Source organism: Panulirus ornatus, chromosome 1 (assembly GCF_036320965.1).
Source record: "Panulirus ornatus isolate Po-2019 chromosome 1, ASM3632096v1, whole genome shotgun sequence".
Lineage (NCBI taxonomy): Eukaryota > Metazoa > Arthropoda > Malacostraca > Decapoda > Palinuridae > Panulirus > Panulirus ornatus.
In genome coordinates this window covers 8,937,577-8,951,143 of record NC_092224.1, presented here as the reverse complement: position 1 = coordinate 8,951,143, position 13,567 = coordinate 8,937,577, and the positions used below count along the sequence as shown (strand labels likewise).

The 13,567-nt window shown below is 40.8% G+C and overlaps 1 protein-coding gene across 1 annotated transcript in view; it reads left to right on the top strand.

The window, feature by feature from the left end:
- The window catches only part of LOC139755260 (condensin complex subunit 1-like), a 549,693-nt gene that overhangs the window by 333,587 nt on the left and 202,539 nt on the right, over nucleotides 1–13,567 (top strand). The window contains exon 19 of the mRNA XM_071673408.1: nucleotides 12,623–12,736. Within this exon, the coding sequence (XP_071529509.1) occupies nucleotides 12,623–12,736 (114 nt within the window). The remainder of the gene's footprint in view (nucleotides 1–12,622; nucleotides 12,737–13,567) is intronic.

Genomic DNA, 13,567 nt, shown 5'->3' with positions numbered 1-13,567 from the left:
TTATTAGGTACAGTATGGTTGAGGGTCAAGTCAGTTGGGAGGTGAGTTTGAATGGAGAAAAACTGGAGGAAGTGAAGTGTTTTAGATATCTGGGAGTGGATCTGGCAGCGGATGGAACCATGGAAGCGTAAGTGGATCATAGGGTGGGGGAGGGGGCGAAAATTCTGGGAGCCTTGAAGAATGTGTGGAAGTCGAGAACATTATCTCGGAAAGCAAAAATGGGTATGTTTGAAGGAATAGTGGTTCCAACAATGTTGTATGGTTGCGAGGCGTGGGCTATGGATAGAGTGGTGCGCAGGAGGATGGATGTGCTGGAAATGAGATGTTTGAGGACAATGTGTGGTGTGAGGTGGTTTGATCGAGTAAGTAACGTAAGGGTAAGAGAGATGTGTGGAAATAAAAAGAGCGTGGTTGAGAGAGCAGAAGAGGGTGTTTTGAAATGGTTTGGGCACATGGAGAGAATGAGTGAGGAAAGATTGACCAAGAGGATATATGTGTCGGAGGTGGAGGGAACGAGGAGAAGAGGGAGACCAAATTGGAGGTGGAAAGATGGAGTGAAAAAGATTTTGTGTGATCGGGGCCTGAACATGCAGGAGGTTGAAAGGAGGGCAAGGAATAGAGTGAATTGGAGCAATGTGGTATACTGGGGTTGACGTTCTGTCAGTGGATTGAATCAGGGCATGTGAAGCGTCTGGGGTAAACCATGGAAAGCTGTGTAGGTATGTATATTTGCGTGTGTGGACGTATGTATATACATGTGTATGGGGGTGGGTTGGGCCATTTTCTTTCGACTGTTTCCTTTCGCTACCTCGCAAACGCGGGAGACAGCGACAAAGCAAAAAAAAAAAAGAAAAAAGAAAAAATTTATGGATCTGGAGAAGGCATATGATAGAGTTGATAGAGATGCTCTGTGGAAGGTAATAAGAATATATGGTGTGGGATGCAAGTTATTAGAAGCAGTGAAAAGTTTTTATCGAGGATGTAAGGCATGTGTATGTGTAGGAAGAGAGGAAAGTGATTGGTTCTCAGTGAATGTAGGTTTGCGGCAGGGATGTGTGATGTCTCCATGGTTGTTTAGTTTGTTTATGGATGGGGTTGTTAGGGAGGTGAATGCAAGAGTTTTGGAAAGAGGGGCAAGTATGCAGTCTGTTGTGGATGAGAGAGCTTGGGAAGTGAGTCACTTGTTTTTCGCTGATGATACAGCACTGGTGGCTGATTCATGTGAGAAACTGCAGAAGCTGGTGACTGAGTTTGGTAAAGTGTGTGAAAGAAGAAAGTTAAGAGTAAACGTAAACAAGAGCAAGGTTATTAGGTACAGTAGGGTTGAGGGTCAAGTCAATTGGGAGATAAGTTTGAATGGAGAGAAACTGGAGGAAGTGAAGTGTTTTAGATATCTGGGAGTGGATCTGGCAGCGGATGGAACCATGGAAGTGGAAGTGAATCATAGGGTGGGGGAGGGGGCGAAAATTATGGGAGCGTTGAAGAGTGTGTGGAAGTCGAGAACATTATCTGAGAAAGCAAAAATGGGTATGTTTGAAGAAATATTGGTTCCAATAATGTTGTATGTTTGCGAGGCGTGGGCTATAGATAGAGTTGTGCGCAGGAGGGTGGATGTGCTGGAAATGAGATGTTTGAGGACAATATGTGGCGTGAGGTGGTTTGATCGAGTAAGTAATGTAAGAGTGAGAGAGATGTGTGGAAATAAAAAGAGTATGGTTGAGAGAGCAGAAGAGGGTGTTTTGAAATGGTTTGGTCACATGGAGAGAATGAGTGAGGAAAGATTGACCAAGAGGATATATGTGTCAGGGGTGGAGGGAACGAGGAGAAGTGGGAGACCACATTGGAGGTGGAAAGATGGAGTGAAAAAGATTTTGAGTGATCGGGGCCTGAACATGCAGGAGGGTGAAAGGCGTGCAAGGAATAGAGTGAATTGGAACGATGTGGTATATCGGGGTCGATGTGCTGTCATTGGATTGAACCAGGGCATGTAAAGCGTCTGAGGTAAAGCATGGAAAGTTGTGTGGGGCCTGGATGTGGAAAGGGAGCTGTGGTTTCGGTGCATTATTACATGACAGCTAGAGACTGAGTGTGAACGAATCTGGCCTTTGTTGTCTTTTCTAGCGCTACCCCGCACACATGAGGGGGGAGGGGGTTGTTATTCCATGTGTGGCGAGGTGGCGATGGGAATAAATAAAGGCAAACAGTATGAATTATGTACATTTGTATATATGTCTGTGTGTGTATATATATGTGTTCTTTGAGATGTATAGGTATGTATATTTGCATGTGTGGACGTGTATGTATATACATGTGCATGTGGGTGGGTTGGGCCATTTCTTTTGTCTGTTTCCTTGCGCTACCTCGCTGACCCGGGAGACAGCGACAGAGCAAAATAAATAAATATAAATATATTTTTTTATATATTTATTTTACTTTGTCGCTGTCTCCCGCGTTAGCGAGGTAGCGCAAGGAAGCAGACGAAAGAATGGCCCAACCCACCCACATGCACATGTATAAACATACACATCCACACACGTAAATAGACATACCTATACATTTCAATGTACACATATATATACACACAGACATATATATATATATATATATATATATACATATACACATGTCCATAATTCATACTTTCTGCCTTTATTTATTCCCATCGCCACCTCGCCACACATGGAATAACAACCCCCTCCCCCTTCATGTGTGCGAGGTAGCGCTAGGAAAATACAACAAAGGCCCCATTCGTTCACACTCAGTCTCTAGCTGTCATGTAATAATGCACCGAAACGATTTATGTTGCTTCATCGCTGTTTCCCGCGTTAGCGAGGTAGCGCAAGGAAACAGACGAAAGAATGTCCCAACCCACCCACATACACATGTATATACATACACGTCCACACATGCAAATATGCATACCTATACATCTCAACGTATACATATATATACACCCACAGACACATACATACATACACATGTACGTAATTCATACTGTCTGCCTCTATTCATTCCCATTGCCACCCCGCCACACAGGAAATAACAGCCCCCCCCCTCATGTGTGCAAGGTAGCGCTAGGAAGACAACAAAGGCCCCATTCGTTCACACTCAGTCTCTAGCTGTCATGTAATATTGCACCGAAATCACAGCTCCCTTTCCACATCTAGGCCCCACAGAACTTTCCATGGTTTACCCCAGACGCTTCACATGCCCTGGTTCAATCCATTGACAGCACGTCAACCCCTGTATACCACATCATTCTAATTCACTCTATTCCTTGCACGCCTTTCACCCTCCTGCCTGTTCAGGCCCCGATCACTCAAAATCTTTTTCACTCCATCTTTCCACCTCCAATTTGGTCTCCCACTTCTCCTCGTTCCCTCCATGTCTGACACATATATCCTCTTGGTCAATCTTTCCTCACTCATTCTCTCCATGTGACCGAACCATTTCAAAACACCCTCCTCTGCTCTCTCAACCACACTCTTTTTCTTACCACACATCTCTCTTACCCTGACATTACTTACTCGATCAAACCACCTCGCATCACATATTGTCCTCAAACATCTCATTTCCAGCACATCCACCCTCCTGCGCACAACTCTATCCATAGCCGACGCCTCGCAACCATACAACATTGTTGGAACCACTGTTCCTTCAAACATACCCATTTTTGCTTTCCAAGATAATGTTCTCGACTTCCACACATTCTTCAAGGCTCCCAGAACTATCGCCCCCTCCCCCACCCTATGACTCACTTCTGCTTCCATGGTTCCATCTGCTGCCAAATCCACTCCCAGATATCTAAAACACTTCACTGCCTCCAGTTTTTCTCCATTCAAACTTACCTCCCAATTGACTTGACCCTCAACCCTACTGTTCCTAATAACCTTGCTCTTATTCACATTTACTCTTAACTTTCTTCTTTCTTACACTTTACCAAACTCAGTCACCAGCTTCTGCAGTTTTTCACATGAATCAGCCACCAGCGCTGTATCATCAGCGAACAACAACTGACTCACTTCCCAAGCTCTCTCATCCACAACAGACTGCATACTTGCCACTCTTTCCAAAACCCTTGCAATCACCTCCCTAACAAGCCCATCCATAAACAAATTAAACAACCATGGAGACATCACACACCCCTGCCGCAAACCTACATTCACTGAGAACCAATCACTTTCCTCTCTTCCTACACGTACACATTCCTTGCATATTCATGCCGTACATATTCATGCTTGCTTGCCTTCATCCATTCCTTTCACTATCCTGCCACGCTGGAAATAGCATTGCTACCCCTGTCTCAGCTAGGTAGTGCCAGGAAAGCAGACAAAAATGGCCACATTCATTAACACTCAGTTCCCTAGGTGTCATGCAGCAAAAGGTGAGAACAAATGACATGAATAGAGTGGTTAAGGAATGGGATGAACTTAGTGAAGCATTGATGCTGTATGTAAAAGATGCATGTGGCATGAAAAAGGTGGGAGGTGGGCAGATTAGAGAGGGTAGTGACTAGTGAGATGAAGAAGTAAAGTTATTAGTGAAAGAGAAAGAGAGGCATTTGGATGATACTTACAAGGAAGGAGTGCAAATGACTTGGAGATGTATAAAAGAAAGCGGCATTAGGTCAAGAGGAAGGTGCAAGGGTTGAAAAATAGGGCAAATGAGAGCTGGAATGAGAGATTATCATTAAACTTCAGAGAGAATAAAAAGATGTTTTGGAAGGAGGTGAATAGTGTGCATAAGACAAGAGAACAAATGGGAACATTAGTGAAGGGGGCAAGGGGTGGAAGTAATAACAGGTAGTGATGGAGTGAGTATTTTGAAGATTTGTTAAATGTGTTTGATGATAGATTGGCAGATATAGGGTGTTTTGGTCGGGGTGGTGTGTGAAGTGAGAGGGTAGTGAAGCTTTGTGGAAGATGAAATCCAGCAAGGCAATGGGTTTGGATGGTATTGCTGTGGAATTTATTAAGAAATGCAGTGACCTTGTTTTTGATTGGTTGGTATGTATGTATGGATCATGGTGAAGTGCCTCAGGATTGGTGAAATGCATGCATAGTGCCTTTGTACAAAGGCAAAGGGGATAAAGGTGAGTGTTTAAATTACAGAGTCATAATTTTGCTGAGTATTCCTGGGAATATGTGGGAGCGTATTGATTTAGAGGGTGAAGTCATGCACAGAGCATCAGATTGGGGAAGAGCAGCATGGTTTCAGAAATGGTAGAGGATGTGTGGATCAGATGTTTTCTTTGAAGAATGTGTGTGAGAAATATGTAGAAAAACTGATGGACTTATAAGTAGCACTTATGGATCTGGAGAGGGCATATGATAGGGTTGATAGAGATGCTTTGTGGAAGGTTTTAAGAGTATATGGTGTGGGGTGTGAGCTGCTAGAAGCTGTGAAAAGTTTTTACCAAGGATATAAGGCATGTGTTTGAGTAGGAAGAGAGGAAAGTGATTGGTTCCCAGTGAAAGTCAGTCTGCAGCAGGGGTGTGTGATGTTGCCATGGCTGTTTAATTTGTTTATGGGTGGGGTAGTTAGGGAGGTAAATGCAAGAGTTTTGGAGAAAGGGCCAAGTATGCAATCTGTTGGAGATGAGAGTGCCTGGGAAGTGAGTCAGTTGTTGTTTGCCAATGATACAGCTGTAGTGGCTGATTCAAGGGGGAAACTATAAAAGTTGGTGACAGAATTTGAAAAAGTGTGTGAAAGGGGAAAGTTAGGAGTATTTGTTTATTCTATTTATTTTACTTGATTGCCATTTCCCACATTAGCGAGGCCGCACTAGGAAACAAAGAACGGCCCATCCACTCATATACATATATATTTACATAAATGCCCATACACACACATATACATACATATACATATCAATATATACATACACATACTCAGACATACATATACTCACATGTACATATTCATTTTTGCTTGCCTTCATCCATCCTTGCCACTACCCTCCCCCATAGGAAACAGCATTGCTTTCCCCTTCTTCAGTGAGGTAGCGACAGGAAAACATACAAAAGAGGCCTTTTTCATTCACACTTAGTCTCTAGCTGTCATGTGTAATGCACCAAAACCACAGCTCCTTATCTATATCCAGGCTCCACAGACTTTTCCATGGTTTGCCCCTGACATTTCACATGCCCTGAGTCAGTCAATTGACAGCACGTCAACCTTGGTATACCACATCGTTCTGATTTCTTACACACCTTTCACCCTCTTGTATGTTCAGGCCCTGATCACTGAAAATCTTTTTAACTACATCCGTCCACCTCCAGTATGGTCTCCCGCTTCTCCTTATTCCCTCCACTCTGACACATATATCCTCTTTATCAGCCTTTCTGCTTTCATTCTCTCCATATGTCAAAACCATTTCAACTCTTCTGCTCTCTCAACTGCACTCTTTATGACTACACATGTGACCACACACATTCATTAACTACTCGATCAAACCACCTCACACCGCATATTGTCCTCAAACATTTCATTTTTAACATATCCACCTCCTTCATACAACCCTATCTATAGCCCATGCCTCGCAGCCATTTGATATTGTTGGAACTAATATCCTTTCAGATATGCACATTTCAAATAATTATTTACTCATCTTCATATACCCTGTTTGTAAAGGTTGTATTATGGCTGTGCATGTTTTGGGTATTATTCTACCTGGAGATTGTGCTGATATAAGGGTAATAATTTCAGATACACATAGGAGTGACCAGTGGCGAGAAATCTTAAGAGTAGCTAACTATCTTTTGTGTTGGGATATGTACTTCAGCATCCACGTATCTTGCTTTTTTATGAGTGGAGACACCAAAGACAATAACTTAAAGATGATTGAACCCATCTCCTGGTTCGATCTTTACTTCATTAAGTAGAGCGTTGTGTGATAGTTCATTCCTTGTCAATGGCCACTGTTTTACCCACTTTTTTTTTGTTTTCTTTGGTTTTCCTAGTTCTACAATGTAAGCTGCAGCAGCAGCTCCTAGCACTAGTATAGTCAGTTTTTCAAGAGAAGAAGCCATGTCTGCTTGATACAAAGTGTGAGGTGGTTTGATCAAGTACTTAATGAAAGGATAAGAGAAATGTGTTGTAATAAAGAGTGTGATTAAGAGAGCAGAAGAGGGTATGTTGAAATGGTTTTGACATATGGAGAGAATGAGTGCTGGAACAAGGCACCTGAATTGTCTGTGGGCAACTCTTTTGGGACTGCCCAGAATTAGGACTGAGCTGGAGCCAGTGGCTGTAATGTCCATAGGGGCCTTTAGTCATTCCGAGTGATCTGGCCCAGGTTCCACTCTCATTAGGGAGGTATGAGAGATAGGTGGTATATGAACAGTATATAATTATCATATATAAAACTAAGCTATAGATGGGGATATGCAGAGGAGGGTAGATGGTTGGAAATGAAACATTTGAGGGTATGTTGAAATGGTTTTGACATATGGAGAGAACGAGTGCTGGAACAAGGCACCTGAATTGTCTGTGGGCAACTCTTTTGGGACTGCCCAGAGTTAGGACTGAGCAGGAGCCAGTGGCCGTAATGTCCATAGGGGCCTTTAGTAATTCCAAGTGATCTGGGCCAGGTTCCACTCTCATTGGGGAGGTATGAGAGATAGGTGGTGTATGAACAGTATATAATTATCATATATAACACGAAGCTATAGATGGGGATATGCAGAGGAGGGTAGATGGACTGGAAATGAAACATTTGAGGACAAGATGTGGTGTGTGGTGGTTTGATTGAGTATGCAATGAAATGATGAGGGAGAAATGTGGTAATAAGAAGAGAGTGATTGAGATAGCTAAAGAGGGTGTGCTGAAATGGTTTAAACATATGGAGGGAATGAGTGAGGAGAGGTTTTGACATCAGTTTCTTTATTTGCTCATCTAGTTGAGTTAACTTTTGAACTTGATTTTTGATAATTTCCCGTTAAACTTTTGTTCTCTGTTAAATCATCCTTCATATCTACCTCTTGTGTTTTCTTTGGGATATCTTCACAGTTGCTGGATCTTGATATTTTCCCTTTTTTGAAACCATATTTGATTGCATTCCTATTTAAAAGTGAAAAATTACTACTTGACTCTGTTTGTGTGTGATAAGATGCCTGGCCTGACTAATTCCCTTGCCTTCTTAAAAGATCACAGTTTTTCTTAGATCAGACAGTGTTAAATGTCTTCAAATGTTCCCTCAGATTAATACAGTAGTAATAAAAGGAATGAAACTTATTGGCACAAAAATAGCGTCTATTGTTAGAATTCAAATCACATCAGCTGTCTGTTGACTTTTGGTTACAAACAACTTTTATTTTATTTAGTCACAGCTTCACTTCTTTACTGCAATTCTTGAATATACTTGTTCGTTCTCCCCATGTTAGACACTCATTTTTTATTGTTTAGATCACCCTAAAATTGATGATGACTTATTAAAGAATTTGGTTGACTAATGTTGGTGTCCGTGTTGGGCATTTGATCTGAAACCTGAGATCTTTCATTAAAGTAGCTAAGGGTTTATCTTTTACTTGCACTTTTTCATTTTATCCACATTTGCATTGGACCATTTTAGAATGGTATGCAGGGCCAAATTTAGACCTTAGGGGGCCTATTGTACATAGAAATTAAAATGTATGGCAGATCAGTTTATTGCATTTAATTAGAACTGACAAGTTATACATACATAGAAAGGTACATACATACATACATAGAAACACTGCAGTAGCTACAAAAAGTCTTTCTTCCTACACTTGGCATCTGAAAAATCTTTAATGAACTCTTCAAACTGTACCATCTTTAGAACACTGCTGTCTACATCCAGTAGGCACAGAGTACTTAGTCTTTCGTGGGTCATCGTGGTTCTCAGTTAATTCTTTATCAGTGCCAATTTGCTGAATGATATCTCTCCTGAGCAACTAGTGACCATCTTGCTCAAATATATTCTAAGAACTACATTAACACTTGGAATGGTATCAGCAAGCCCTTCGTCATGGAGTAAAACTGCCTGTTGAGATGGAGTGAAACATGACCTGAGCTTGGCAAAGGCTGCAAACTGGACAATTTTCTCTGTGAACACACTTCTGAAATCACAGGGGAAAACAGTGATAAGTTTCTCAGCTTCTATTCTTATCTCTGCATCATGTAGACTGCATAAGTTGACTGTGACTTTGAACCTGTCATACACTGATTGGTACACTACCCTGCATTCTTTTGAGGCAACAGACAACTGTTCTAAAATGACATTGAAAGTTTCACATCTAAATTTTTCTCTTGAGGAAAGGACAACCTTCTGACTGATGTTAGAATCGCATCATAACATTCGTTTCTCTTTCTTGGCCTGCCTGTAGTTTTTTTGTAGTCTGTGTTGCCACAAAATTTCCTGGTATCCACTTCAAGCTCTTCATACCTATCCCAGAGTGATTCCAGAAACTTTTTTACAGAATCAGTTAAGTCTACCACTATCTTCAGGTCAACTTCAACTCCTTGAAAAGCTTTATTTGTGCTGTTGAACTGTACAAGAATTAAGTTCCAGATCTTGGCCATCAGAGCAGTTTCAAGACAGTCCATTTTGTATGCCAATGTCTGAGCTTCATGTCTTGCTTCAGGTGTTTGCTCCAAGTCACTTTCAATGTCTCTGAGGGCATTTTGAATGCAGTTGTATCCATCTATGAGGGCTTCAGTAGCATCAGCTCTTGCTGACCAACAAGTGTCTGATGGACTTTACAGTGAGGGCTTTTTCATTTACTTCTGAAGACCTCAGTAGATTTGCCGGTCTCTGTGTTGATGCAGAAAAAATGGTGTATAACCTTTGTATGAAGCCAAAATAACTAAATAACAGCAAGAGGCAGCAGCTTGTCCTACAAAATTCAATGACTGAGCAGGCACAGGGAGTGAAAACTGCTGGTGGGTTCTTATTCTTAAGCCTGGCTTGCATTCCTATGTAGTGACTGGAAATGCTGCCCTCTGCTATCCCTAAAATTAATGTATTCTTTTTCTAGAAAATCTAGCAGAGATGTAGCTAGTTCTGCAGCCTTGTGAGAGCCAGCTTGCAGGAAAGTTAAAAACCTTTCTACCGGCTTCCCAGTAACAACATATTGCACAGTGACTTCAGTGGTCAACATAAGCCAGGTCTGGTATTGAATCTCTGGAAATAGAGAAGTTCGTGGCAGTTTTAAGTTCTGCCACAATACAATTCTTAACCTATTTTGCCATCAGCAGAACAATTTCTTGGTAGGTGGATAGTGACAAGTATGACTGCTTACCACATCCAGGATTGCCAAATTTTTTAAGGTGACCCATCAGAAATGGATCAAATTGTGCAATAAGTTCCATAATTCATAAAATATCCCATTATGCTTGGATCCTATGATCTCTTCACTACCCCTGAATGCCAGGCCTCTCGTGGCTAGAAAGACTGTTATGGCCACAACATGGCACAATACGTCAGTCCAGTATTTCTTGTTTTCTTGCACTTGTTTTTCTAACTCCTTGTCAACATGAGAAGGTTTCCTACATCAAAGATTGAACTTCAGCTCAGAATCTTTGTGGCCTTGACTTTGTTCATGAGCTTTCCAGTCATTAAAGCCATCCTTGGAAAACATGTCACTTTGGCTGGACATCAAAATACAATAAAAGCAATAATCTGCACCCTTCGACGGCTTGTTCAGGAGCCACTTTCTCATGCTGCTCAACATTGTCATAACTAATGTAAAACATGGAATTCTTGAAATAATGACAATGCCCATCCAGTTTGCCTTGACCTGATTGAAAATGGCATTGAGATTCTGGGTAGGAGTCAGAGTCATTTTTGCTTTGACGTATAGCTGATTTTGATCAAAAGGACACTGCTCTTTGACAAGAAACCACTTGGCTGGTTCTAGATCACATGATGATGCTTCACTTTCTATGTCACAAGTGTCTGTAGGATGTGATGATCCATCATCTTCAATATTTTGATGTGATATGTTACTCTCATTTTCTGCAGATGTACTTGGGATTAAGGTAGGTTCCTCATAAAGGACATCTCATTCTGGTTCTTCATCATTAACTTCTATATTTTTGATTTTTGAACTAGAGAAAAATTCTGTAAGGCTTGGTGTCTTTGCCAAGACATCAGCAATTTTTTCACTCTTTTCTTTGGAAGCCTTCCTCTTCTGAGTGTCAGGTAAATGAATTTTCCATGGTATACTGGATCTTCTATGTGACTGTAATCTGAAAAGAAGCAAAAAAGAAGAAAATAGATTAGAACATTAAAGAAACTAGTTTTATTCAAGAAATGAGAGCTTAGAATATTTATTTTTGATTATTTTTTCTTTTTCAGTATTGTAACCTTTTCTGTTCATCATGTCTGGAAATACTTTTTACAATTACGGTCAGACTTTTGTTACAAATGTCAAACTAAGACTGTGCCAAAAATTTAAAAGATAAGTAAGCAGCCTCATTCCAACAACTCTGCCAGCCTGTGATCTTTTACTGATCACAGAAATTGGTGTCATGCAGGTACCAACATATCCCTATGCTTTTATCAAGATGTGGCTGCTTTGTGTCATAGTGATGGTCTACTGCCGCCCCAAACAACACTGATACCTTCAAGAAAAATTATTTGAAATTCACTCATTTTATTGGATTCAAGATACCTATAGGTGTCAACATTTGGGCCAAGTTTTATGCTTATACAAACTATGGAACACATTTTTTTGAAGGCGGTCAAACTCGTAAAACTGCTAAGTCTGCAAACCGCAAAGCATGCCTGCTAGTCAAAACAAATCTCTTTTGGGCGGCCGTCTGATTAAGGCAGCAAGCGGTGACTCGTCCCTGCTTGACGAATGGCAGAGCAGATTTTCATCTCTTTTATTTACTGCTCAGAGCTACACGAATGAAATACCGTGAAGTCAGCCAGTGTGAATAGAGTTTCACCACAGTGCAACAAAACATTACACAACGTGAGTGAACAAGCATTTTGTAGCAGGGTGAGTAACATGTCAAGAGTCAGTCCTGTGGCTCAAGTACTGTTAACACCATTTCAACAAGTCTTTTCTCTTTTTCAGCTGTAAACAAGGTTGCTTAACCTTCGCTTGATCTTAATTACATCTTAGGAACATCCTGCTTTGATTAACAGTTGCCAAAGTTCAGTCGAGGTCGTGACTCAATAAACAAATTTTTTGATAATTACATTTTGTGTAGAGGGGGTCCTGGGCAATTACCCTTTTTCCCCCCTTATAAATCTGGGACTGATGGTGCGTGATTATCCATGGGTTTTTGGGAAAGAAAATACTATCCACATATTTCCTTTGTATCATAGATGACTAGAATAGATGGCTAGAATTGGGGTCCAGAATTCCTTCCCTCCTTGACCTCACAGCCTGTGGTCCAGTGGATACCATACTCTGATTAGATTTTTTTTTCCTTTAACCTTGCCTGGTCATATCATATCTTAATTTCTTGACCATTTGTGTCATCACATTGTGGAAAGGATCCTCTAATCAGAATTGCATTGTCATAATGTGACGAATTTGCATTTATTTTTAAATAGATATGTCATGATTGTAATGTGATTATGATTGATTGAATTTTGTTTTATATAGAATTGATAATAAAGATTGATTGAATTTTGCTTTCACAGCTTGCCGAACATCCAGACTTGATATGTGGAGAGATCATACAGAAGATGAACAAGATAATGTTAGAGCTTTCCAATGAGGCACATGAGTCAGAGAGTGAATGTTCAGCATCACAGGTTAGATTGCAATACTAATTCCATTTTATTCTCATCTTTGAATGTAATTGAAACAAACACAGAAGCACAGATCAGGTTACAAGCTTAATGAGCTCATTTTTTTCTTTAAACCGGATTGTACTTGAGAGGATATTCACTCAGAACACTGAACATATACACAGAAGAGCACAGCAGTGGCAGCAGTCCTAAGGAGCTCCAGCTCAGGAAAAGACTGAACTCCATTCTCCCACACTGTGACTTACTTCAGGCCCTGTGGTTCCATCTTATGCTTGCAGGTGGCTAAAGCAATCCACACCCTGCATATCCTCCCCATTCAGATTCATGCTTAACCCTTTATCTCTTTTAGATGCATATTCATGTGAGAGCTAGGCAAATCCTCTAGACATAAATTTGCATGTCTTATTTTCAAGGCTGTCTGCTGAGCTTGGATAGTTGCCAAGGTGCCAGTTTGTGATAATTTTCCCCATAGTCAATTACCCTCAAGCCATGCCAAAGACAGTAAATTTTTGTGAATTATCTTGGACACTGAGTTGTTTTATCTAGATTTAGAAGACCAAACAGATGATGATCCTGAATTACCTGATGATGATGGTCTGTCTCTGAATCACATGGACAGTGATTTTGTAGACACTGGCTCTCCCAGCATTGAAAGTTAACCAAGATGAAGTGGGAGAACTTGTTTCTAGCATGAATGCTTGCCTGTGCTTTACATCACTGTCTGACTAGTGAGGCAGATAATTTTACTGATATATAATTTTGAGTTATGAAAAAATTTAACAAATCACATGATTATGATAGGAAAAGATTTATTTATTTGCTTTGTCACTGTCT